General features: G+C 38.4%; 1 protein-coding gene across 1 annotated transcript in view; it reads left to right on the top strand.

The window, feature by feature from the left end:
- The first annotated feature begins 975 nt into the window (after positions 1-975).
- TMPRSS7 (transmembrane serine protease 7) overlaps positions 976-27,996 on the top strand; it is a 32,087-nt gene continuing 5,066 nt past the window's right edge. Inside the window, 15 exon segments of the mRNA XM_040568556.1 lie at positions 976-1,101; positions 1,104-1,193; positions 5,027-5,219; positions 5,979-6,109; positions 9,969-10,036; positions 10,965-11,158; positions 12,034-12,072; positions 14,441-14,669; positions 15,654-15,784; positions 17,215-17,327; positions 19,368-19,474; positions 23,312-23,448; positions 24,426-24,533; positions 25,152-25,262; positions 26,380-26,496. Of these exon segments, the coding sequence (XP_040424490.1) occupies positions 976-1,101; positions 1,104-1,193; positions 5,027-5,219; positions 5,979-6,109; positions 9,969-10,036; positions 10,965-11,158; positions 12,034-12,072; positions 14,441-14,669; positions 15,654-15,784; positions 17,215-17,327; positions 19,368-19,474; positions 23,312-23,448; positions 24,426-24,533; positions 25,152-25,262; positions 26,380-26,496 (1,894 nt within the window).

Below are 27,996 nucleotides of genomic sequence, written 5' to 3'. Positions count from 1 at the left end.
AAAATACTTTGTAGTTCTAGCAGAAATAATAAAAAATGACTGAGGTGCTTCAGGGCATAAGCCAAAGACAAACATGCAGACAAGAAGTATCTTAGTTTATAAGTACATTATGTAACTCTAGGATTTCTTTAGTCAAAAAATTCTATTGCTGGTTATGCCTATGGAGCATAGGTCTTGCAGCCAGACCTATAACAGGTGAGTTCCAAGCATCTTTTCTATTCTATACCTCTGCATTATTATGTTGCTAAATTTGTTAAGGTTTTTAGTCTAGGTTTGGTATCTTTGAAGATAAACTCAGGATGTGCACGTTTTTAATAATAAAAACTTGGCCTTTTTCCAGTGCCACTTCTGAACTTGTCCCAAGGAAGTAATTGAAATTGTTAATCACTTCAAAGAAAAGACAGCTCTAAAGTTAGCATCCATTGAGGAAAGTACTGTTTTACATCCTCTATAAATATTTAATTACCAAAGAAAGTAGGATGGGACTGTTATGGTACAAGTGACTTCCTCCATTTGGTTGCAAAAAGGAGTCTCAGTTGAAAGCCTGTTCTATTTTAACAACTCAAAATACGTTGTCTGGAGCAGCTTATTTCTAGGTTGTGATAACCAAATTTGAGTTTTCAAAAGGTACCTCACAAAATCATATAAGAGTCAAAATGCTATTTTTGTTTGAAATGGTCATTTGCTACTTGCAGCACTCTTGCTCAAGATGCTTACATTTATTTTCCTTCTTTATAGTTGTATAATTTTGTTCTATTTCTTTTACTTGCTACTTTTTTCTTGTTCATGGCAACTAATTTGATTAGGTTTTAATGATACATAGATTTTAGCACTGTGATTTGATGTGTTAACAAGCTGGAGTCTATTTCAGCTTAAAAGAAAAGACTATGAAAAGCCTATTTTATTCAGACTGACTTTGATGTCTAAAGTTACTTGATAGCATCTTCTAATATTCACAAATGAGCAACAGGGCAGATGAGATTACAATTGGAAACTCATCAAAGTAAATTGATGCTTCTTTTGGTCCTGGTCTTTGCTGTTAGCTGTTTTCAGCTTCAGAAGCAGGAGCAGTGCCTGGGGGAAAAGTGTAAGACTTTTTTTTTTTTTTTCCTGGGACAAGCAGTAAAATTAATTCTGCTAGAATGGATGAAAAAAATGATCACCCAGCAGCTAAACCTGAAGATGAACTAAGTGTAAGTAGGCTGGCTTAGGCGTTCTTGATTTCATACACTTCTTCACCCTATTAGATCTGCTATGATCTAATTACCAAGTATTAACTTTGACATTCCAGTTGGATTTGTTATACCTTTCTATTTTACAGCTCAATCTGAAAATGTCAATGCTTGTTAGTGCATCTTCAGATTTCTAATGATATGTATTTTCAGGCTGAAATAATGGGATTGCCAGAGTGACAATATGAAAGGGTAATGTTGGTGTCATGGCAGCATGTTTTTTTCCAAAAAGAAATCAATTTCTAGGCAAGGAAGTCAACATTAGAGTAGGTGAAGTGTTTTGTTTATCCCTGAAAAGACACAGAAGAGGATTACTGCATGACTGTTAACTCACGACAACAAAGTTGTTAAATAATTTAGTATTTAGTGATAGTCAAATTGCAATTTTAGCTGGAAACCACTTCTAGAATACAGGAAATAAATTGCAGCAGAGAGAAAACTGAATTAAGAATTGTGATCTTTATTCAGGGAAGGGAACAGCATAACTTTGCTATTGTTTTCCTTAATACAAAGTGTTTATGTTGAACTAACTTGGGGAAATATTTATAATGTGGAGCACAACATTCAGTATTGCTCTGAATCCCATGTAGCAGAGAAGTCTACCTTGCAAGCTTTGATACATGAAGTGCATTTTTTCAAAAGATTACAGTTGCAGTAGATGAAATGAAGATATTAACTGTTCCCAGCATACATTTCTATTCCAGTGGTGTCAATCCTGAGCAGTCTTTATTGATCCTTGGCAGAGATCTCTGTACCTAATTTTTAAGAATAAATCTGTCTGGTTAGCTCTACAGACATCAATGAGAATGACATATAACGACTTAAATATGTTATTCTTGGGTGAATTTTGATAAAAGCAGCAAGTGTCCCCACTGATCCATAAAGCAGCCCTAAGCTCAGATGTCAGAGCTGAGAGCTCATCAAGCTGTCTCAAGTTGCTCTAGTGAACACCTGAGAGTATAGAGGAACTTAACAGGACACATTATAGCTTTAAACAAACAGGCAATTTGGTTTTGATCCTTACACAGAATTGTACTTAAGGTTAAAAAAAAAAATAATTTGGAAGACACGCAAACTTAGTCCTTTTTCAGAGCACTTATGGAAAATAAGTGCTGGTAGTTACCTAGACAGAAGATATGAGTCTGGAATCTTTCAGTTGTGTATTTTCCCATTTAGTTTGAGGAAATTGTGAAGTGTTCTACTGGGTCTTATTATTCTAGTATTCAACTTTATTCTTCAACTCACCTTTGTACACTCTCAACACTGAAGCGAAAGGTTGCTATCTGTTGTTTTTGACTATGGGCCTTGCAGGAGGATCTTTGATGATGGAGCTTATGTTCTCTCTGGGAGGATATACAGAGCTCTCTTACCAAAAGCATTACTAGGGCATAATATTAGAGAATCATAGAAAAACTTAGGCTAGTGGAAGCTTCTGAAGGGGATCTACCAAACACTTTTGTTCCAAACAGGGCTAACATCAAGGTCAGACAAGATCTCCTGGGGCCTTGTCCTGCTGAGTTTTTTGTATCTGTAGGGACGCAGATTCCCTGACCTCTCTGGGTATAGCCCAGGCGCATGGCCCTCATGGTGAAATACTTTATTTTCTATGTGCCCAGATGGAGTTTCCATTGCTCCCACATGTGAATGTTGTGGCTTTCTCTTCACTGTGTATCATAGAGAAAAGCATGGCTCTGTGTTCTCCATAACCCCCAGTAAGCAGGGAAATCTATGACTAGCTTTACTACATTGATTTTGCCTTCTGAACTCCAGCTAAACATCCCTGGAGTGCTCAGCTTCTCACTGTGCAATACATGCCCTACCCCCTCACTTCTCAGTGGCTGTTCCTTGGAATCACTCCAGTTTATCAATGTCTCTGTTGTACTGATCGGCTCAAAACTGGACGCACTATTTCAGAAGTGGCTCCAATAGTGCTGGGCAGGAGGAAACAACAGCTTATTTCAGATGATTTCACAGCACTGCTTTGGCAAATGACTAGTACTTATGCCTGGCATTTCCTGGGTGTCAAGCTCCAGGCTTTTTTTTATAGTCAGTGAATTAACATACCATCCCACATTGGTAATTCAGAGCACATTTCTTAGCTAGGTGCTTCCTGAGTTTCATAGTGTTCTCCCTCCTCCAGTGAAAAACAGGGATGAAGAATGAGTCTTGTGCTCACATCTCATGTTCTACAGCAGGCCACATGTTCTTGCAGTGTACCTTCTGAGAGGCTTTGAAGACAAGATGCTGGCAAATAGCCTGGCAGCTTGTTGTAGTCTGCCTCCTCACTGTCTACCCCTTGTAGCTCTGTAGATGCTAAAGAGGCCTGTTCATCACAGGGAACATCCAGATCTGCCCTAGATGAGGCCTGTGCTGTTGTATGTGCATCTGTTCTCTTCTGGTTGTGAGCTCTTCCATGTGTTTCTGTCTGAGCACTGAAGTGGCGGGATGATGGGGCAGGAGTCTGTCCCTCAGCAGAGTGAGCCCACCTGCACCTTGAACAAACAATGCACTGGTTATCACCAGGCTGTGTCAAAGACGTCTGTTTTGTGTTCCTAAGAGATGATGTAGCTCTGAGTAGGTCCCAGCCCACAGGTGAGATCCACGTTGAAAATGTCATTAAAATGAATTAAGCTGTCCCTAAGACCAAAACCAAAAAGAAGTGGTTGTGGTACAAGAAGGAAACATAACTTTTTCTTGTAGTTGTAGTTCTGGTATAGCTGGGTATTTGTTTGTATCAGAGACTCTCCCAGGCATTTTCATCTGCAAAACAGACAAAACTGAACAGGTAAGATGCTTACAGGAAGTAAAAGCTTCTCCTACAAATGCAGAAATGGTCACTTAGTAGTCTTTTGTACCTAGTTAAGACAGTCAGGTAATATTTTTGAGTGTTTTTAGACAATCTGGGACTGTAGTTCAAAGTAGACCTTGTCCAGATCTAATCCCAGCAAGAGTTGTGATGTCTTCGTGTTCAACAGAGGGAGTTTATTAAAGAGAGCTGGACACACAGGAGGAGGCTGTTCATAACCACTGCTCCCCTTCCTGGAAGGAAGCTGAGTACGATACTATTGGGACAGCCATGGCCTGAGGAGAAAGTGGTTTTATTTTTGGAACAGCAGTCATGTTTTGACCATGGGCTGGGAAGAAGTATGAATAGTGTGCATCCACGTGTTTCCTAGTTACTTCGCAGGGAAAGGACAAGCCATTATATATGGAAAAGGATTGACTATTTGAATATCATACTACCACCTTCCTCCAGCTTCACACAAACAGAGGAATGACTGACTGGACATGCGTCTGCCTGTGCACCAAACTTGCATCAAAACAGCAAATGTTTGGGTAGTGAGATGGCTTGCTAAGTCATGTCAGCAAGCCACCAGTGAAAAGCTGCTGTTCTGCAGCACTTGTGTGTGTACATACATCTCAGCTGCAGCCAGTGCAAGGTAATTCAAGGCTACCTGCCCTTTGTACAAAATAGGGGTAACTTATGCTAATGAAAGATGCCCAAGGATATAAGTATTTGTTATGATAGTTAATGTTATATTGCTGTTGCATGGTGAGCTGTTCTCCTTGGGTACGCTGTGCTTTTACATCCCTGGGCCATGGGGTTTGGCTATGTTTTGTACCTGCAAGTATCTGGACCTTACTTCATGTCTGCAGTTTTAAACTGCTACTGCATTAACAATAGTTTTCTATGTCAAGAACAGAAAAACATGTGTGGGATTCTGTTCTAGCTGTTGGTCAGTCAGCTGCTGTTTGCTAAGTTCCACATCTGCTTGTCTTTTACCTTGTTTTAGGTAGCCAACATCTCAGTCCAAATGGTATCCGCAGAAGATAAGTTGGCAAAGAGGATTCTGGCAAGGAAAAAACATGGCAAATTGAAGAAAAAAGAGAAGTTGCTGTGGAATTTTCAAAACAAAATAATTATTTTTACCCTCATTCTGTTTATTTTAGGAGTTGTAACCTGGACTTTACTCTGGCTCTTCATTGGTGAGTTGCTGAAAGCACATACCAATTTAAAATATCACTATTCCTAGTAGCATTTTGTTTTATGTAGGTAGCAGTTGTTTGTAGGATCTCACTTGTCCTGAAGGCTCTTTCTAAGATAAGCATAAAACCTGGAATACCTTTGTTACACTTCACAGGGTTCAATGAACAAGGAATTATAACAGCAGGCACAACTGCTGTTTTAGGAAGTGTGATTTTTTCCCCCCCCCTCCCCCCAAGACTTATGCAAAGCATTTTCTTGTGTGCTAGTTAATTTTGTAGACAATTCCTATAACTTGATTCCACGCAAATTCTGACCTCCACTGCATTTCTTGGCCTGCTAGAGGCTGGGTAAGATTTTTGTGCCTTAGGCAGAATAGATTTAAAAAGGCTAAAGGGGAGTAAAATATAGAAGGCAAATACTTTATCTGTAGTCTCTTTATAAAAAAATAAAAATAAAGGAGGGAAAAAAAAGTACTGCCTAAGATTCCTTAGGGATATTCTCGAATTTGGATGTTGACATTACTTTTGCTACAGTTCGTTTCTACTGTAGTATCTTAGGTTGTGTGTAGGAAGCAGGTGCTTGATGAACCTTCATATTCTGGTACTCATCCAGAAAAAAATGTCTGTGAATATATAAGGTTGATTTGGTAGCCTTCGCCACTTCAAGGTTGAATAGATTAACTTGGTTTAAAATTTGATCAGAAAAAAACATTTCGTTGTTACTTAAAAATAATTGGGGTCTGTCTTTGTTTCTTGCAGTTCAGGCAGAAAACAAAGATGTGTTGTACTTCGTTGGGCTGTTTCGTGTTGCCAACATAGAATTTCTCCCAGAATATAGGCAGAAGGAATCGAAAGAATTTCTCTCTGTGGCACAGAATGTGCAGCATGTGGTAAGATGAGTGGGCTGCTTGGTTAACAAAAAAAGTAAAAAGTAGCAAAAAAAAAAAAAAAACAGAGCTGTGATCAATAAGTGCGAATTTCAGGTGCCATCGAGTCTCCTGTGGCATTCTGCTGTTTTTATTTTCCTCATTCCCTTTCAGAAGACTGTGCAAAGGGTGGCTAGCTGAAGGCAGAAAGGAACTGGGTGCTTTTAGTTTGTTAACCACAAACTAAATTTTGGAACGGTCTGTTTGACATATACATTGACTAAAATTTTACATGTTTTCCTCCACAAACCAGTCTATGAATAGAGCTCTACAAAAACCCTTCAAAATATAATTGCCATTTTTGAGACATTGATGAAATCTTTTGCATTCAAAGTGGTATCTGCTGCCAGTCTTATGCCTTAGAGCATCTATAATTACACTAGAGCTCTCATATGCTTTTACACTTACGTTTCCTTCTGATGCCAGATATTCCGAAGACCATTATTCCTCCCAAACACCTTGCAACAGTCACAGCAGAAACAGCATTCAGTCGTAGGCAGATACGGCTGCTCTACAGCAGGCAGAGGTGGCTGTCTCAATGCAACCAGAGATTCTTGAACAATTACTAAGTTTTGGTCATCTTATAGCATGAACTCATGCTCATGTTTACCAGCTCTTTGACCAGAGGGAAGATTTCCTGATGACCTGAAGTGCTTTCAGGCAAGGGGTGGGAGCAGTGCAGGTACTGTCCCTCCCAATTTACCAGGGAGCAGCTTCAACCTGCTGTGGGCCATTTGTCTTGTTCTTGTCCCAGAGTATCCTGCCATCTTCTTGCACAGCAGAGAGAGGTGACAGACAAGAACATGTGAAGTGCCAGTGCCACCGTCTTCTACTTGGACATAACTTGGAAATGATTTTTTCTCTAAACTCAGCCAATTCTCACCAATAGATTTCGCACTGCTGATAATGTGCATCTTGATTACATGACTATTGGCTAAAAAGGCTAGCAGGAATGTTGGGGATCTGGGTTTGTGAGGTTTTTGTCTTTTTTTTTTTCTCAGTGAAACCCTTTTGTTCATGACTTCTGTCTCAGAGGTCTCCAGAACAGTAGCTGAAGAACCTCTCAAGATAGACTCATTCCCCCTTTGACAGTAAAAGCAATATATAGAATCCCTCATAGCCTAATCTGGAGACAGATTGAGCTCTGCTCATTTTATTTAGGCCCTTAAACTGATTGTTTCAATTTTGTGTCAAATGATTAAAGTTACGGACTAACATCCATATGACTTGCACAGCCTTGGCTTCAAAAGAATCCCAGTTACAGTCCCTTGGGCATTAATTAAGCAGCAGGAGGGGGGTCTGAACAGCTTGAGGTACGTGCCACCTGGTGGTGCTAGTGGTGTGCCTCCTTCAACAAGAATAAGGAAGGTTACCATTGTGTGCTTATCTAAAGGACTGGTGAAATTGGGAGCATGCTTTCCCCAAAGGCTGTCCCACGTCAAGAAAGGGGCAGGGTTTTCCCCTCTCCACATATTTTATACTGTGTATTGGAAATAAATATATTAATGCTAAGCTGCTACTGGGGAACAAAATAGAGATAAATAGAATGAAAAGGCAGGAAATTCCTCATAAACATTGGAGGAAAACAAAAACCTAAAACACACATAAGCCCCCGAAAAACAGCTCCCCCCCCCCCCCCCCCAAGCAAGCAAAAAACCACGCCCCCTTAAAGCAACCCAAAAGTGCCCCCTCAAAAAAAAAAGGCATGCAAAAACATCCTCCAAAACTAAACAAAGACACCCTCAAAAAAACAAACCCCCCAAAAGAAAAAAAAAAAAGCACGAGAACATCAAAAAACATCAAAAACAAAAAAACTCAGCCCCCCAACAAAACAGAAGCAAGAAATAGAAAACCCCCAAAACAAAAACATGCAAAAAACAGAAGAGAACAAAGCAAACCTCCCCAAAACAACTCCCAAAAGCAAAAAAACAAACACACCCCTAAACAAAGAAAAGCAAAAGCCCCACAAGAAAACAAAACAAAAAAAACAAAGAAAAAAACATCAAAAACCAAACAGAAAATGAAAAAAAAAAAAAACAGAAAAAAGAGCATAAAAATAAAAAACAAAGTGAAGAAAAGATATCAAAAAAACACCCCCCCAAAATAATAACATAACCTGAAAACAAGAAAGCAAAATAAAAATATACAAAAAATAAAAAATCAAAATTGCAAAAAAAAAGAAAAACACAACAAAAAGAACAAAGAATTTCCCCCAAAAAACAGAAGCAATAAAAACAACTGCCTCAAAAGCAAAAAAAAAAAAAAAAAAGGCAAATTAAATCATGAAACCAACAAATAAAATCAAAAAATCCAACTACAAAAAAGACAGTAAAGAAAAAATAACAAAAAACAGAAGAAAGTAAAAACAAAACAAAAACAGAAAAGGGGGGGGGAAGAACGAAAGAAAAATCCATAAAACACAAAACAAGAAAGAAAAAAAGTCAAAACACCCCTCAGAAGAAAAGAAAATAGAAACAAATCCCAAACTATAGTGACAAAAAAAAAATACACATAAAACAGTACAAAATGACAAGACACAGAACAAAAAAAAAAAGACAAAGCAAACAAAATCCCCATCTCCTCCATAAACAAGAGAAGGCAAAAACCAGAACAAATAAAAAGAAGAAAAGAATCTTAAAAACCTTTAAAACTCCCTCAGAAAAACAGGACAACCCCCTAAAAATCTCCATCCTATCAAAAGAAAATAACTAAATTAAAGAAAGCTAAAAAGCAACAAAAAATACCCTAACAATGCTCCAACGTATAATAAAATAAAAATACAGAAAATTAAAAAAAAAGACAAAATACATAACCCCATAAAAATAGAACAAGAAAACATGATCAACTCCCCAAGCTAAAAAATAATAATAAAAATAAACTAATAAACCTACAAAAAAAAACCTCACAACCTTCCCAAGAAACAAGAAAATCTTAAACAAAAAAGAGCCCCTCCTAAGGAGGGGGGGGGAGAAAAAAAAACAACAGAAAAATACTGTCAATAAATGAAAGAAACAAATGAAAGACAATATAAGAAAGAAACAGGGAAAAGAAAAACAAAGAAAAGCAAAAAAAGCAGAGCATAAAATAAATAAATAAATAAATAAGCATCCCCAAAGAATAACACCCTCAAAAAGTTAAAAGAAAATAATAAACACACACACACACAAACTACAAAAATACACACAAAACAGAAATAAAACCAAAACAACAACAAAATTAGCAACAAAAGTTAAAAAAAAAAAAATGGCAAAGCAAGCCCAACCCCATGCAACCACCTGGCTGCGGCCCCCTCTGGGAGCTGTAGCTGTCCCTTGTCACTCTGAGAGGAGGGGTCAGCGTTTTGGATTTCCAGAGGCCCCCTCCAGCCCCAGTCATGCCATGGCTTTGCAGAAGAGCTCGGATGTGCCCTTACCTGCACCTTAGTGGCAGTCACTGCATGGCACATCAGGGGCTCGTCTTCTTTTCCCAAAGGACTGGCTCAGAAGGTTTGGCACTGGAAGAGGGCAGGCCCCTGCATTTGAGATTTTCTGGAAGAAGAACGCGTACCCTTTCCAAAACTCATTTATTTGGGAGCAGCGTTCGCTGTACACATCAGCTGGCCCCATGCAGAAGGCTTGGTGTTTGCTGGGGGTGCTGGAGCCGGTAGGGGTGTGTGGCAGAGCTGGCCCCATCGTGTCTGCTGTCCATCTGGACAGGTGGGTTCATGGCTTCCTCCTGGTGCAAGAGAGCATGTTCCTGGGACATCCCAGGCACGGGATATCTCAAAGTATGCCTGATTTTCAACAGTGCTTAGTCTTCACCAGCTCTATACTTTCTCTTTCAGATGAACTTGGTTTACAGAACCTCCTCTTTCTCCAAGTTTTATAAGCAGGCCACTGTTTCAGAAGTCAGGTAAAAACCTGTGGTTAACGTGTCTGTGTTTTTGCTGGATAGTGTAACGAGCCCACAGGAGAAGCACGTTTTTGTGGTTAGGATTTGATCTCTTTGGTATGTACTGATAGCAAAGTACACCTGTAACCTGTCCCAATTCCTTTCGTGTAAGTAAGGGCAAACTAAAGTCATATAAGCAGTTCTTTGTCAGATAAACAGAAATTAAGGTAAATTTAAGGTAAACAGAAGTAATAAATTTAGCCACTTTAGTATGCTGCTAGAGCACAGCTCTATACTATTGTCAGCATTGGATGTATTTTATTGATAATGTTACTGATATAACTGTTTTATACCAATAGGGGTCTTTACATAGGGGAAGGGAGATCTCTGTGCTGCAATAAAGTACTTTTGTTTTAGTATTAAGCATGCAATTGATGTTAGAGGATCAAATATCCCAATTTTCATGAAAAAAATAAAGTTTTGGAACAGAAGTTTATGGATTATGTCTGATAGAAAGGTCTTTCTCCCCACCAGGAAGACAAAGATTGGGTGACCATATTCAGTTTCTGATATGTTACCTAAACAGTCTAGAAATTGGTTCTTGCATATTGCAGTGCATTGTGCAGGGTGAGATGCAACGAGATGCGTTTTCTTTTTTTTTTTTTTTTTTCCATTTCTGGAGATAGTAATTCTAACAGAAATGGTAGAATTACTATCTCATCTTTAGGAGGTAATCCAGCTCTAACTCAAGTAGATAGGATGATTTTCACAGACAGTGAAGATCCCCAACTGGGTGCTAGGCATGAGTATTAAGTATGTCAAAGCAACGGGGCAAGATGTAAATGAGCCATGTTATTCTAAATTTGTGTTTCAGATGCTTGTGTTAAGAGTCTAGTCTTCAGAAAGCTTTCCGAGTGATGGTAACCTGTGGGATCTTTTTTTATTTCAGTAACAACAATAATGGAGGCCTTCTTATTCACTTCTGGATCGTATTCGTGGTACCACAGCCAAAAGGCCAAGTGCTGTGTGAGGACTGTGTGGCTGCCATTTTAAAGGACTCCATTCAGACAAGTGTCATTAACCGCACCTCAGTGGGAAGTCTTCAGGGCCTCGCGGTTGACATGGACTCGATTGTACTAAGCGGTTAGTAAAAGCATGTGCCCTTACCATTGAAGAAACACTTATTAAGAACAAGTCTTTATCTTGGAGTAGCAGACTTCATAGATATACCAAAATCTTTATCCCATGCCTCTAGTGGTGGGTCTGGTGGAAGAAAAGAAAGGAACAGACTGGAGGTCACATTAAGGTACAAAATGGCCTTGTCACTGATGCAAAGCTTATGTTCTAACTCAGGAGCTAAGCCTGACAACTCATAGCCAGCTCAGATTTGGGTTAGGCTGCATTATAAAATTTATCAAAAGATGAAGTGTTTTATTCTATACAAGGACCAAACTTCAGCATTTCCATGGAAAATGGGATTGTTGTTACATTTGTTAGATTAAAACAAAAAACAAAAAACATAAAGCTGCCTATTCATTAAACAATTTCTATATCCTGTGCTGTCTGTGGAAGAAATTAGCAAGACAGGTTCAAGAACCTGTTTAATCTAACTAGTTACAAAGTAGTGTATGATTTTCAGCTCTACGAACAAAGGATGGAACAAGCTTCATTTGAACAGCTCTGCCCAACTGAAAGCTGAAAAAGAGTTTGTGGCCAAGGGTGGGGAAATCACTCCCTGGGTCCCTCTGCCTCAGGCCTTCAATTGAATTGGACTGCTTAATTGACCATCAGTCCCCTCATCCCTCGGGCACTGAGGTTCTGCCTGGGGACATGACTGCTGCTTCCAAGGATGGTAGCAGAATTTGTGGAGATGGTGTGGGCTTGGGCAGTCTCCTGCATCGAGAGCTGTTTTATTCCGTGTGCTTAGTGATAAGATTAAGGAAACATGATTGAATCAAACACTGAATTCTTGATGTTGTGCATATTAGAAGACTCTCAAAACCTTTTTTTCTATGCAGCAGGTCTTCGGTCAGATTATTGGTCAACAACGGGAACAGGTAATTCACCACTTGGCAGCTTTGTGGCAGAAGAATGGTGGAGAATGAAGCTTCTCATTCATGTCTACAGACTCAAAGATATTGCTTAGAGTTAATTTAAAAGGGTTAAATTCAGCCTTGGTATTTATGTCCTGACTTGCTGTAAGAGGGACCAAGAGTCCTGCTTTTGGCAAATACATAAACTATCTGCCTTTATTTTGACTGGTAAACTTTGGCTGTACCTCGTGGCAGGGTAAGAAATAAATTCAGTCACTCACTTTTTTGCTATTCACTCTAACTTTTGCTAACCTGGGCAGCACTGAATTTGAATTTATTTTTTGGGTTTCACCCTAAACAACAGTAATACTTTTATCCATCCTTTATCCTCCTTTACTCCCTTTTCTCCAAGATTAATGTTGTGTTTTTCTTTTGAATGGGTTCCCTAGCAGAAGTTAGTCTAAGTAGTTCAATTTTTCCAGGGTAATGGGAGACGCTATTCATATACCTCCTTGGTTTTGTGTTCTACATCTCCCAGTGGGGTTCTTCGGTGGTATGCAGAGACTTTACAAGAAGACATGCACAGTCTAAAAGTACATCCCAGTTGTGTTCACCACTATGTGGAATAGATCACTGTGTTGTATTTTGAGGGCAATAGAGTAACTTTTTAATGAAGATGTAGCTAGTAATTGGTTTAGACTCAGTACTGGGATGGAGGTTTCTTAAAGGATGGGTTGGATAAAGGACTTGTACAGATTCAGCTGGTGCAACTGACTTGCATTGCCACACTGTATGGCTGAGCAGGGTCTCTTTGGATAATGATTGTACCTAGCTTCGGTTTCAAACTGGTATGCTTACATTGCTTCTAGATTTAGGGTTAGCTCTGACTTAAATGCACCATGCTTCACCAGCAGCAAGCTAGTCACATTGTTAATTGCGTAGTAGCAATAAAGGCAGTCACATAATTCTACAGAGTTTCATATGATCAAAACTGGCTTCGTTAAGACAGAGTAAACAAGCAGCAAAAAACTATTATTAAAAGAAAAAAAAATTACAGGGAAGGTACAAAAGAAGAAGGAAGAACAATGGGTCAACCAAAGCTTTAAATAGTTATAACCGTAACTGAACTCGGAGAGCATGTGACTCTTACAAACTGTTCATAAGCATTTATAACGTTTGTTTCAAGGCTATAAATTAGAAGTGGAAGTCAGACAAAGCCTGCTATTTCCTGTCTTGGTTGACTCAAAGTAAACGTTGGCCTTTTAACTGCTAGTTAACAATTGATGGCAAAATTCCACAGTGCTCTAACTGATGTTCCACTACGGTAACTATTTCAGAGACTTGTTTCTGTAATAGGCAGAGATTCATGCAAATATTCACTTTGGGTCTTATTGTCCCTAATTTGTTCTTTTGTTTCTTCTCACCTTTCAAAGAGCTATGTTAAGAGCTCTAAGTATGACCAAACAAAAAAAATCCCTAAGCTTTTTGTTGAATGGGAACTGGAACATCAAATTGAAACAAAGATGTTAATATATTTGACTTGAAAGCCACAATTGTATTAGCTTAATTAGAAAATTGGATGGAAGTAGGGTAATTTTCTGGTGACTCTTGTCTAAGTTATGACACAAATGGGATTTTGATTTTATTTTGCTTCTTATTTTTTTAGTAAAACTAGGTTGTGTAGGCTAGTCTGTACTGCGTATATTTCACAGTACTTCCATTTCTATCAGTGACTTCTAATGCTGCAAAAGTTTTCAGGATCTGACATAAGAAAATCCTGGTTCAAATTCCTTTTGACCTTGCTTTGAGTAGGAAGTTGAACAGCGAAGGTCCTAGCATCCCTTACAACCTGAATTAATAGGTGAATCTGTTGTAGCATGTCCAGCTCATTTCACATAAAACATTGAGTAGCTTGATTTTTGAGCACTAATCTATAAAACCTAGAGTAGTATGAAAATGTACGTTTATATTTTTTAAATAAATATCCAAATACTTGTAGAGGAGAGCAGCTGATTTCTACCCTGACAGTAGATGAATGTTTCCCAGGAAACAACTGTTTAAGTCATTTATCCTCTGGAGGTTCCACAGAGATTTGTTAACAGCAAATGTGTGTTGTACAAAATGGGAGTGCTTTGGTACCAGTACCCCTACAAGTTTTTATTTACAGTGCTGTTTGCCAAGCTCTGCAGCTTTATGAATAGACATTTCCTTGACCAGAGACTTGTAACTGAGATGAAAACAGTGAGCAGCATAGGCTACTTTGTTTTTTCTGTTTGGATATGCTTTTGTAGGTTGCTTTACTTCATAATTATATATAGGATTTTTTTGTACTCCCATAAATGGATTTACCAGTTTCAGAGCAGGTGTTCAGTGTTGGAAATATGTTTCACAGGAACAAATTGTATGTACGATCTGCATGCTGATCGTCTACATGAGCACTTTCCTTTGGATATCCATGCTACCTCAGGGGGAACGATCTGCTATCTTAAACTGATTGCATTAGTGGGTCATCTTATTCGTCTTTCAATAGTATCCCTTCAGATTGGAGCAGATAACTGCATCACTGACTCGCTAACCATTTATGACTCTCTGATGCCAATCAAACATAAGATACTGTACCGGTGAGTAAAATTTTAATTGAGAAGTCATTGACATTCTTTTTTTCCTGAAGATTTGTCATCTGTTGTTTTTTTTTTTGCTTTGCTTAAAGTACTCTGATCTTCATGTTATATACAGAACACCAAAATTACTTCCCCCCAAAAAGTGGAAAAGTAATTAAAGAGATAGCTAAATATTTTTCAGATGCTTTGTTATTCTTCAGATAGACCGTATCCTCACCTACATATCAAAATATGAAAAGTTCATACATTGCTGGGTGGAATTTTTCTTGTCAGGAAACATGTTAACTAAAACAAATAGTCAAAATTCCATCCTATAAGTGAACTTTACTTCCCTATGAAGACTAGTGTTCTTAGGAAGACTGAAGTTGTAGAACTAAGTATCCTGATTCTTTGTATACTTTATTTTTTTCTTTAGTGCCTTTTTAAGCTGCTTTATTTGAGTTGTTCAGACTGTTATTAAAATCTAGAGTTGAAACTGATGTATCAAGGCATGTGAACTACTACTTATTTTTATCTTTTATGATCTAGAATTTTTGTTTGGGAATTTTTGAATGAAATTCCTGGTAACTAATTCCATAGGACTCTGTCAGACTGAAAGGTGAGGGGAGCATCTCCATCAAGTGGATGAAGAGCTCAGTGTTTTGACCATTGAAAGCCTTTTCTCTGGCCTGTCGGTGTGTATATAAGCCTCAAAAGAGAGCCTTCCAGTCATCTTAGAGATCTGTTCTCCAGTGACTTGAAACATTCACTGACTTCTCTGTAAAGCAGCAGATGACATTCACTTACTAGTACCTGTAGAGGTTTCAGGTGTTTCTAACTGGCCTTTTTCTTAAAAGGCCAGTGCATAAGAGCATGGCTTTTTGTTTTTTCCCCCCACTAGGCTTTGAAGTACATGAGTACTGTAGCAGTGGAAAGCAAAGAATGAGAGCAATGTATTGTTGATACAAATGGCTTAGATATGTACTCTCCATTATTCCTCTTCAGAGCGTGCGAGCCAGCCGATTCATTGGTGTCACTTGTGTCCACAAATAACCTCATGCTAGTAATGTTTAAGGCAGCACAGATAAATGAACGGAAGGAATTCCATGGCTATTTTGAGGTCATTACACAAGAAAGTAGGTTTGTAATGTGTTTGGGAATGCATTTGTTGTATTGTTTCTATCTCAAAGCCCCACGTGGCTAGCATGGTCCTAACTATAGATAAATGACTCCTTGCAAATCTGTATCTCTGTGGTTTTTTGTTTGTTTGTTTGTTTTTTCCTCCCACATCCCTGTCTCTCTTTTTCAACTCCTCTGCATTACTAAGTGGCTGCCTTCTTCTTGAGTAATTTCAGCTGTTTGGATTAGCTGTCTATATGAAATACAAACATATAGAAGGCTGAAACCAACCCTGACTGAATTCAATTGGTCAGGACTCCAATGTGCCAGTAGATGGAGTTGTTATTCCAGGTGTGGCTGTGGTCTTTCTTCTACTTTGGGACATGGTGATGATGTTAAAGGTGGAAATTGCTTAGCGCTGAAAACTACTTTCAGAGTACAAAGCTTCAGTAGCTCTGTCTGTCTTTTGCTATTGGTCTCTGCCTCATTAACACAAAGGATTCAGTGATGTTTGGTCATCAAGTCTCTTTTCTGCTTCTCATTGCTCAAAGCTTTAAGAAATGGTTTGATCATAATCACAAATAGTACAAGGATTGTCACCCTAGCAGCACAAAGACACAAGTATAACACAATCCAATACAAGGAAATTAGGCTGTAATTAAGCTGCTCAGAAAGGTGCTACATAAGGTAAGCAGAAGGTGAGAATAACTAAGCACTGAAATGCCCTCATAAAAGCATGTGATGAATTCTGCATCATAAGTAACTTTAAATTCAGGGCTATATTTTTACTGTTTGTTTTGTTTGCTTTAATGAGTTGTCTTAATCCTTAATAAAAAGACATTTTGGCTTCTGGGAGGCTGATTAGATTAGCACGTCCATTCTTGTTCTAACTGGTTGCATTTTAAGACTAGAGATCCTCATGTACTACTGTGATGTGGATGCCTTGATGTGCAACACTGCTCACTAAGACTTGTTCACAGAACAGCCTGTAGTGAAATAGCTGACAGAAAGCTTGACAATGTTTTCTTCTGGTCCTGTATAGACAAAATAAAAGTCAACAGCCCTGTAAAGGGCTTTATTTAAAGAACGAAAAATCATTTTGTCATTCCCAAACCTTTGAGCTGAAACAAGAGGTTAGGGTAATTTCTGACAGTCTTAAAGCATCTAACAGACAATATGAACTTTCTGTTTTGTGAGAGGCACACTAAGCAGAGTATTTCAGCAAGCGTTCCTAGACTTTTATGAGCCTTATCTGTCTGCAGCATTGGATTTACAGTGAATTTATTACAACCCTAACCTAGATAAACATAACTCTGTAGCTGTCCTGTTTTACAGTGAAACACTTGTGATAAAATTGAATGCCTAGACCACTGAATAGCTTTGTTGGAAATAGATTAAGGTTTACCAACTCTTGCCTCCTTCCCCCCCCCCCCCCCCCCCCCCCCAGGGTGTGGAAAAGCAATAGCAACAAAAGAGAAGATTGGCTATGAAGGGAGAATCACAAGTCCCTATTATCCAAGCTATTACCCTCCAAAATGTCTTTGTGCATGGAACTTCCAGGTAATACAGATTTCTTTCTCTCTAAGCACTGTTACTTTTTTTTTTTTTTTTTTTTTTTTTTGAGCATACAGTGCCTGTGCGCATAGAAGGAACAATTGAGTAGGGAGTAATCTGCATCCTCATAGATGTGGTACTTTATAGAAATAGCACAGCTGAATAGTCGTTGTGCACAGTTATTTTGTTTTCTTTGCCCTTATTCTTAACAAAGAGAACATAATTCCTAAGCTGTCCTATTTGTTACAAAGGTAAAGAGCTGAGATGAAATACATTTTGATGTTCAGCTTACAGAATTGCTTCACTGAAGAGAATGCAAGACTTAAATGTTTCTTCTTCCCCTCCTTCCAACCCCCAAAATTTGGGGGGGAGACCAAAAATAAACTTTTTCCTCTAACCTAGTTAGTACTGCTGCTTCTCTGATAACTCCTATGTTATGCAAAATAAATTGAATTTTTGTCTTCAAAGATGGTCTGTCCAATCAGCACAACCCCACAGACCTTTTTCTTGGTCTCTTTTTTTTTTTTTTCCCCTAGTATCCTTTCTCTGTGTCTTTTCAGGTACTTTCCTGAAAACAAATATCTTAAATAAATTTAAATTTCTGGTTAATTTTGTCACACCTTGTTGTCTCTTCCAGTTATCCCAGAAAATCTGATAGTAGGTTTTCTGCTATCAGAAATGTAGCACCTGATGATCAATCTTTGATTTATGGTTTCCCCATCACAGTCAAGTTATATTAGTGCATTAAAGTCATACTGTGATTGACTATACAAAATCTCTATCCTTCTTTACTGGTTCAAATTCCCAAGCTCACAATTTATTGTAGTGTTTCTCATCAGTCAGCCTTCAAATGCATAACCTTATGCACTGCCTGAGCTCTCTTTTGTTTTCTGGATGGCCTCAAGAGCTTGTTCTTTCTGTTAAGTGTTGCCCTTCTTCCCTGTGTGGTGTGGTGTCTGAACAAAATTGATTAGTACATCCTCTTTTATAGCATGATCAGTCTCCAAAACAACAAATAAAACAAACTGCAAGATTGATATTTTTGGGAACTTTTCTGGTACCTGGTTGGTATCCAAGGGTTTTTATCTCTAAAGAACAAGGCAGTGGATACAATACAGTCTACTCTTTGTCCATTTTCCTTCTTAAGTTACTGGTTGCCCAAGTAGAATTATAACAATTTGAATGAAGTCTAGTTAACTAGGACCTACATCCTTTTCTCCCTTTAGAAAACTAAGTCAATGACTTTTTTTTGCTTAACTTCATGTCCTCAATTCAGCCTGGACTTCTCAGGGAAAGGTTGCCCAGTTTAGTCTTGGGAGTTGCCCATACTATTTCCTAAAACTGTTTAATTTCCCCATAGTTCAATGTTGAAATTTCCCTCATTTCCCATATTATATATTTCCTGTGAGAAAGAAGGAGAAGAGTCTTCATTTCTGGATTCTTGCCCTGAATCAGCCCTTGCTTTTGCAAGACATGGCCATGTTCTTTTTAAAAGGTTCTGTTCCTTTTAATAAAGGAAGCTATAATTAATCATGAATCTTCAAGCTACTGCCAGTGAAAACATTCTGTAAAATACTAGCAAGTCCTTGGCTGAACAGGTGCTAGCAAAGACTACAATATTGTGGTAGAAATAACTCCCCGCATTCCCAAGGCAGTACAGGTATTCGGTACAGTATCTTAGCTAACAATCTGCTGGGGCTCTGTCCCTGCACAAGTAAATTTGGATATGTCTGAATGCTTTGATCTTGACACAAAAGCTGCCTTCTGTCTACAGCCAGTGGCTTTTTGAAGATGAAAGGGCTATTGGCCAGAGGGGAAGAGAGCCTGCAGCTGTGGTGGCCCTTTGCCAACCTTTCCTTTTGCTGAGGACTGAATAGCTGGCGGGTGTCTCAGGTGCTGGCTGTTGAGCTGGGGAAGTCAGCACAGCTCCCAGAGCTTGGCACTGCCAAGCACTATAATTGCTGAGATAAGCCTAAAGACTTTCATGTGCTATATCCACAAAAGGAAAAGGAAGCCTGCATGCGCTGTCCTTCTTACTCACAACAGACTCCACAGAAGAACCTTGGTATAGCTCTGAAGTTTCATAACTATACCATCAGTGAGAAGAATATTAAAGGCTGTGAACGAGGATGGTGGAAAATTAACGAACACATGTAAGTACTTCTGCATGAGTTACTAAACTAACATTACCAAAACAGACTTTCCCATCACTACTGCAGTTCACTTGTAAAGTTTACACAAAGACAGAGATACTTCACTGGTGCCTCTTATAATTCTTGTTTCACTTTGGCTGATAATGTAACTGAATCTTCATAAATAGAATAAAAAAAAAATTCTAATGAAAAGTACCGAAAAGACGAAAATAAGGGCCCTTGGTGCTCTCTTAAGGGAAAGAAATGGGAAGAGTGGGTGAAAATGGATGTCCAGTAAACCCTGACGTAGTTTTGGGTTTTCTGTGATCACTGAAAAAAAAACAAAAAAACAAAAAAAAAACCAACTACTTTTAGGTGTAACTTAATTCTATGATTGCTAACGAGGACACTGAACCTAATTAACTTTTCAGTGAAAAGGTATTACAATGAGATTATTGGGAGTAGAAGAGTAACTGCTTCTGTTTTCTAGTCATGGGCTCTTGAAAGAGACACTGCACAGATTGATTGCCAAGACACACCATATTTAAGTGGTTTGTATTTAAATACTGCTGCTACTGCTGCTTTTTCATATACTTTTTCTACCAATTTTTTTCTGCAATTTTAAAAATCGTCGTTCAGTCACTGGATGATGAAGCGAGGCTAGATTTGGGAAGTGGGACTCTATTTTTAAAAATTTTGTTCAAAAGGAAACATCAATAAGATCAGACTTGAAACTGAATTTCTGAACTCGCCACTGAAACTAAGTTATATTGTACTTATATAGAGAGAAAATTCAGTTTTCGTGATGTTACCAACATTGTCTTGATAGCAATTGGTGGCTGGACAACATGGGCATGAAAAAAGCCAGTCAGAACAGACAACATGGAGCATTTGTGTGTTTCTTTTGGTCTTCTTTTTATGGCATAATTGGAAGGATTTGAGATGTTAGAGGTTGCTGAGAGATGCATCAAATAAAGGTAAAATCTGAAGAAAAAACTGATGATGGGTTCGTATTACAAAGATTCTCTCTTTGAATGACCAGCTTTTAAATAAGCTTACCGATTAAACATTTCACAGAATCAAATGTTGCAGTATGATCTTCTGAAATGCATTTGTGGCTAGTTTTAAAGTACTGCAGAAGAATGCATGCTTCTAATTTCTGTTGCTAGTTGCTGCTGATGTAAGTAGGCCAATATGAATTTTCTTTAGAAAATGTCTTTTTCACAGAACTGAACTCAGTGATCTTCATTTCTATGCTTACTTTCCATGGAAAATAATGACAAAGTATGAAATGTTTTGATATTTGCATTTTTCCCTCCAAACTTTAAGGGTTAATGAAATTGGGATGTGGAGGGAAGCAAACGGCAAAACACACCAGTTTTTCAGCTCCCTGCAATTGCAACTTAGAGCATGCACATTCTGCTACCTTGTGTCAAAAAGGTTAGGAAGATTCAGAAAGTTGATTTTTGTACACTAAGACTGTGACCATGAATATGGTGCAGATAAGGTTTTTTTCAACCTTCTAGGGTCAGCTTTATCTAACCAGAGGCAGTGAACATGACCATTCAGTTTGTTCTTGTCGTTATTCCAGAGGATGTGTGTGTATTGATCTGCCCAGTTGGAAGAGTTTCAGCTGAGTAACTGCTTTAGCTAAAATTCTCATTGGCAGAGAGATCAGCTAGTCCCTTGTGAGCAGAACATTAGAGACGTATGGGAGCTAAGAAATAGCCAGTGTTTTGTTTTGTTTTTAAATGCCTTGGTGCAATGTCCCACTTACCCTGCAACAGGGTGCACACATCTATTCATCCCCTGAAAAGGCAACCCATTCCCTGCTTCAGTGTATGGGACACGATCACATTCATTATTTTCTTTCTTTAGTACTGCTGCAGAGTTACAGATGGTGCTTTGCAACTTCTATTGGCCCTGGACCTGGAAAAAGGGCTAGTAAAGCACTAGTAGAAGGCTCACAAGGATATGCAGCTCTCCTACAACCCCCCAAAGCATATGACATTTCTTACTGTGTACAGGACACAGCTTCCTTCATCTAGCTGTCTCAGCTCTTCCACAGATGGTCAGGAGCTTCCTCGATCGCTGGTGAGATGAGATTGAATTGACCGCTTCTCACCCACATAAAGCAGTCTGTGACTTTTTTTTTTTTTGAGAGGGTGTCAAGGTTTGTTGGAGGGAAGTTGTGTCTACGTAACTGACAGAAGGAGAAACAGAAAACATCTGTGGGTTAGTTAAGGAGAATCAGATGGCTTGCAAACCTTATGCTATGCGCTTAGGCGGGCTGTTTTGGGCTGGGGACAGTGATGACATGACAGACACTAAAATGAGCGAGAAAAAGACTTTCTGTAGCAGGAAGGTCTTCACTCTCAGCTTTGACAGATTTTGTTGTTGTTCCCTCGACAGTTAACTTTATTATAGTAGAAAGCTGTAAAACATTCCTTGACACTGTCTTCAGGATGTGTGAGAGCGGTCTCCTGTTATGTTCACTTATTTTTGACATTGTTGGAGTTACCTCCTAGGCCTGTTAAAAGGATGTTTCATTTTCACAGAGTGAAACAAAGCACTTAGGGAAAATGTATGAGCAAGGGTGGCCGCTCCCTATGGCATGCTTCAGTAGGGTGCACAGGACATCAGACAACATCCATCCCCATGGAAATCACTGCCCAATTTCCCTGCATTCATTGATATGAAGAGCAGCACTGAAGCAATGCAATGGCTCCCCTTCATTCTCAGCTATCCTTTTGGTGTTGCCAAAATAAATGAGAAAAATATTTATCTCAGGATAATACTGCAGTAATACATTTAAAAATAAAATAACTCATTTTGTTGTTCAAGATCACTTGAACTGCACTGTGTTCCTTTGCACTGCTGTCAAGGAAATGTATATGCTAAATGTGCCAAGAATCAATACAGCTGCTTCTGCTCTTATATCTATTTAGCCTAGTAAGTACTTCTCTTGACAGGAGTCTTGAAGCCACATGTCTTCCTTATAAGTGTTGAGTTTTTGGGTTGGTTTGGTGGGACAGAGGAGACAGGCTTTTATTTCTACTTCTTGTGCAACCTAAACTGTCAATCTTCGAAGTTTTCCTACACTTAAAATGGTCTCTACTTTTCAAACCATCATACAGCAACCATATCCTTTTAAAGAGGTTGGAGTTTGTTTGTTGGTTTTCCTTAGCTAGAGTAGCATATAAATGCCAGTTGCAATGTCTTTGGTATCTCTGATGAAGGTTCTTTTAGGTTTCTCCAAGTTAAGTGGCACCCAGGCAGAAGTTCAAGGAAGCTCTTTGCCAAAATGGCTGCTTAACATAGATGCACATCCAAGGAATCTTTTCATCTAGACTAGTTATTTGAAGACGTCTTTCAAAGGTTAAACTTTGCAATCTTAATGGTATTAAGCTGGGTAGCTACCTAGAAATATTTCTAGTTTCCCCAAATCTTTTTCCCTCTGCCTCCAATGCAGTCAGACCAATGCCCTGTGCGCTCTTTGTTAGGAGTACTCCTCAAAATGAGAGCAGCTAAACTATGCTGATGTTTCCCTTCCCACCAAATTGCTTCTGCCTTTGCCAAAATTCAATCTTTTGAAGGTAATTATCAGCAGTGTTGACAAAAGTACCGTGTTTGACAGTCTTCTCAACTTTCTGGTGAAACATTCTGCTTGAACGTGTGCGGGATATTGTACTGAGGAATGGTGGATCATGAGTAATGTTTTTCAGAACTTGGGTATTGTTTTAGATGTTGGTTCTTAATTAAAGCGTGCTAGCTGACTGTATTGTAATGTTGATGTTAAAATTGTATGTAAGGCAATCCTGATGTGAAGGCTGCTCTAGAACTTTTGATTTCTTTTAGGTACTGTGGTTACTATGTCGATCACCAAACAGTCTTTCATATTGCAAGCTCTGCTGTTAATGTTGAGCTTCAGTGCAGTTCAAAGGTGTCAGAGAAGCCACTTCTGGTGGAGTATGGCAGCTATAACATCAGCCAGCGTAAGATGGATATTTATTTTTTTCAACCCATCTTTGTATTTCAGCCCTGTAAAGCTGAACACTTCAGGTTCAGTGGGACTTAACTATCTTTATGCAGGAAATTGTGATGTTGTGTTGTTTATTTGCTGATTTTACTTTTTTAGGTGACTAGAAAAGAGCCTTTTATAGCACATCAAGGCTATGTGGCAAAGGTTTGTGGGCATGTGCAGCATGCTCTGGTTTCCTGTGCATATACAGTCTTTTCTCTTCTGCACAGCTCTTAAAGCTTCCTGTGTGGCCAGAGCGTGCATGGGCCTGGTGAACTCCTTAAGCCCCACACTAGCTTCTACCTGTGCCAATAGCTCTGCTAGCTATTTACTTCCTATTTAGTAAAACCTGAAAAAAATTCATGTCATACACTGGAATCTGTCAGATGATGTGTGTCAGTCAACTGAAGCCTGTTATTCCTATTTGCAAACAAAACTTTGGCAATGAAAACAATCTTCCTATTACCATAAAAAGCTCCAGGTAATGAACACAATAATGAACTGTACTGAATAACCAACCGCTTATTCCAGCGTTTCCATTGGTTTAAATGCTTTGTGTGTAAGCAGAAATCTGAGCTAAAAAACATCTCAAAGAGCTTCCAAAACTGTTTTCCAACCATCAGATTTTTCAAGTCCTGAAACAGACAACTATTTACTGAAACTTTTTCCTATGTTAGTCTTATAAACATTGATGTTAAAGTAGTAGAGAAACAGTGTTTTTTAGTCATAGCTATTTACCACACCAGAGCTCTTTTATGCATTGGATATCTGTGGAGTATGTAAAAAGATGCTAACTTCATGACTTTATGTTAAAAGGCTAACATTTCTGTAATTCATAAGTCACCTTAATACAGTATACTAACTTACTGGCTATTGATAGTGAGAGTGTCCTTTAGAGGAAGGCATTCTAAGCTGCTTTTTTGTTTGTTTGCTTTTTTGTTAAACCTCCAGCATGTCCACCTGGATATTTCAAGTGCTCCACTGGCTTATGCATCCAGCAGATGCAGCGCTGTGATGGGATAAACAATTGCTTTGACGAAAGTGATGAACTCTTTTGTGGTTTGTATTTATTTACTAGAGATCTGGACGCAAAACCCCCTAAATGTATTCTCTAGTCTGAAGTCTTAAAAGGCAGCCAAAAAAAGGTGAAACTTTTAGAGGGGAGGAAAAAAGAGAAGATGTTTCTAGCTTTGAGTTTCCAGGTTCAGACTATCAGTTGGTGTCTTGCATGTTTAATTCATAATTAATCAGCACAGGAAAGAACTAATGAAGAAGGTATGACATAGAAAAGCAAGAGGAAGAGAATTAATGTGCAAGAATAATTGTAAGAGGTTGGAATTCAGGTTTTCTTTCTGTGATATATGCTTATAAGGTTACATCCTATTTTTGAGATGAATTATTTTCATGAGGAGATGAGAAATTGTGGATAGAATAGATGAGAGTGATGATAAATGTCAATGGTTGAAAGAGCATGAGCCACTCCACTTGGGGCAATGTGTGAACTGGGATGAGTTACTGAATTCTTTTTGCACTTTATTTTCTCTATGCATAATGCAGCACTCATACTCATCCTTGTAGAGTGCAATGAGCTATGAAAGTGATACCTGGACATGGTCAGAAGAGTAGTGTTAACATTATAAGTATGCTTCTGAAACTGATTTGATTCATGTTTTACAGTTGTCCCTGAGTGGAACTGTAACTCCAGCTTTGCGATACAGGATAACTTGCTTGTCTGCAATGGAGTAAGTGATTGTGAGAATGGAAACGATGAGCAGAACTGTACCAACAGTAAGGCTACTCTTTTTTGTTGGTGGTGTTTTTTTTCTTCCTCCCCCTTCTATCATTTATTCAATCTTGATTTAAATACTTGATGCAGTATTCAAAGAGCTAAGAGGCACTATCAAATCTAACACAGGATATATAATTCTGTTCAGTTTTCTGATATGCCTGTAAACAAACAGTTATTGATTTAATTTTTTTCAAGGAGATCATGAACATCTATTTCTGTTGAAATACTACCGCAAATGGGGATCTAGAAACCTAAAGTTTGATTCCCAAATTGTATCTCCCTAAAGCAAAATCTTTGCAAATGATTTCCTGGATCTGTTTTACCATCTGTAAAATAACTATAAAGAGGACTGTTTCTTTGGAACAGTTTTCAGGCTTATAAGGCTAATGTCTTTTAAAATGCAATGTAAATGTAAGTCTGGCAGTAGGCACAGGAAAGTTTTCAATCTGCCATTTCTTTAACGTAGAACCAATGGACACCATAGCATGTGAGAGGGAGACCAACCAAGAAGTGCTGCAAGTTTTTAAATAAACGTTTTAAAAGAAATGTTAATACGTATGACCTTTTTAACTTTGACAGTCTGTGTAAATGGTTACAGGATATTTCTTTATGTGAAGAAGAAAAACAGATTGCTTTTCAGTGGAATCCTTTATTGCAAGCCACAGAGAAATAGGAAAACACCAGGGTTGGGAATGCAGTTTAACTGGCTACAATTAGTAAGATGGCTTTCACTGCCATCTTTTGTTTCACAGGTAATGCTGAGATATAAAGAGGGTTTATTTCCAGAGTACTGGATGTTCTTTTCTTTCTTGCCTAGCACTTACTCTACCGGCAAGTTTTTGATAGTATACCTATGCTCACTAGTGCTTTGAGAACAGATGAGAGGAAATCCATGTTCAAAAACACTGCCAGCTTGATACAGGCACTAGTTTAGATGCAGCTCTACTTGAATAGCTTGTTCAACTTAAAGGCTGGCTTAAGCCATCTCAGACCAAGTGCTTTCTTGCTACATTCCCTACTGCCTGTTGATACATGTATGAATTTCATGTATGCAGATGTGTAGACAAGTAAACCTGGTCCAATATTCTTCCTTTTATTTCCACACAACTATTTCAGGTATTCCTTGCACCAATCACACATTTAAGTGCAGGAATAACATATGCATTAAGAAACAAAATGCAAAATGTGATGGGACCATGGACTGTACCGATGGAAGTGATGAAAGCAGCTGCAGTAAGTCCCTCCCACTTGTTTGAACTTCAAACATTTCACACTTGAAAGCCTTTTTATTTCTTCCTCTTTCGGAGCTTGTATAACTCATACAGCAGCACATAGTGAGGTTTTTATTGTATCTGCTCAGTGATAGTAGGATAACAGTCTGCTACCAGCTTATGTCAGGTCTTGTTGCAGTGTTTGTGGGAGATTGGGCTTACCGCTATGAGAAGTCTTAGTTATAATGTTTATTGCAGCTAGGTTAAGGAACAGAGAACCTGGGGTAATTACAGAATTAACTTGGCCAGCTGGAAAGGCAGTGTTCTTACAGTTTCCAGCAGAGTTGAGTACTTTAGTTGGAGTCGGACAGTATTTATACTGCTGGAGTGCTGTATCTGCGTTGAGAAACACGCTTCATTTCTGTCTCTTGATGGCGAAGATCTCAACATCCCATAACATCAGTCTAGGTTATAATCTTAAACCTTCCTAAAGTAACCTCTGCACAACTTTTTTTGGCTCTTTTATATTGTTATATATATATATAACATTATAATATCTGAATGTGTTATATTATTATAATACATTACATATATATGTAAAATATATTATACAGCGTAAATACATATATATAAATAAACACGATTGTTACTGCAGTAGGAATTAAAAAAATGGGTTAGAATTCATTTGCTTAAACTGAATGTCCTAGGGTATTTTGTCTGGCCTTCGGCTGTTCCTGCAATGTTACCTGTATGTTAAACCTGCCAGCACCTGCCTTGGATTAAGTATGACATCTTAAAAGATGAATTATATGCCTACTTGAGTTCGGAAATGCTAACGCTGTTTTTGACTCTTTGGTTGGGTGCTGGGAAGTGTTAGCACCTGTCTATGGGAGCATGGGACCAAAACTCCTGAGCCGAGGCTTTATATGCCTGTAAGAGAAGGATACAAGGTCCTATAGCACAATCCTTCTTCAAAATAGTGTGAAGCTTTTTGTGATGAGGCATGACTTACTCACTTCTGAGTTAGCAATATACAATGCTTTCAGACTTTCAGTTGCTTCCATTGCAAATTAGTGATTGGATTACCTGGTTTCTGAAGTAATAAATGACCAAGCTCTGCATACATAGCTGATACTATAAGTATCTTTCTCATACTCATTTTTGGCAATAATTTGGAAATAAGTATGCAGATGCTCCTGAACTTCCTTCCCTCCAGAAGCACTCCTTTCAGTTCAGGACTAACTGAAATGAGTAGTAAAAAGAGATGACGGATTGTCTGTTTTTACATATTAATTGTGATGCTTGTTAAATCAATGGATCCTCTGACATTCTGACACAAGAAAGATTTAGAGGCCAATTTCTGTGGCAGAGCTACAATAGAAAGTTTTATTTCCCAGGCCAGTGACTTTTTTTATGGTGTCATCTCATTTCAGGAACAGACTAGATGGACAGACAAGTTTTCTGATCAGGGCAAGGAAATGAATTTAAAAACATTTTAAAGTGCAAGATTCTTTCAAGCACT

Source organism: Cygnus olor, chromosome 1, assembly GCF_009769625.2.
Source record: "Cygnus olor isolate bCygOlo1 chromosome 1, bCygOlo1.pri.v2, whole genome shotgun sequence".
Lineage (NCBI taxonomy): Eukaryota > Metazoa > Chordata > Aves > Anseriformes > Anatidae > Cygnus > Cygnus olor.
The sequence above is the reverse complement of the archived record's forward strand: the minus strand, read 5'-3'. Positions and strand labels throughout refer to the sequence as shown.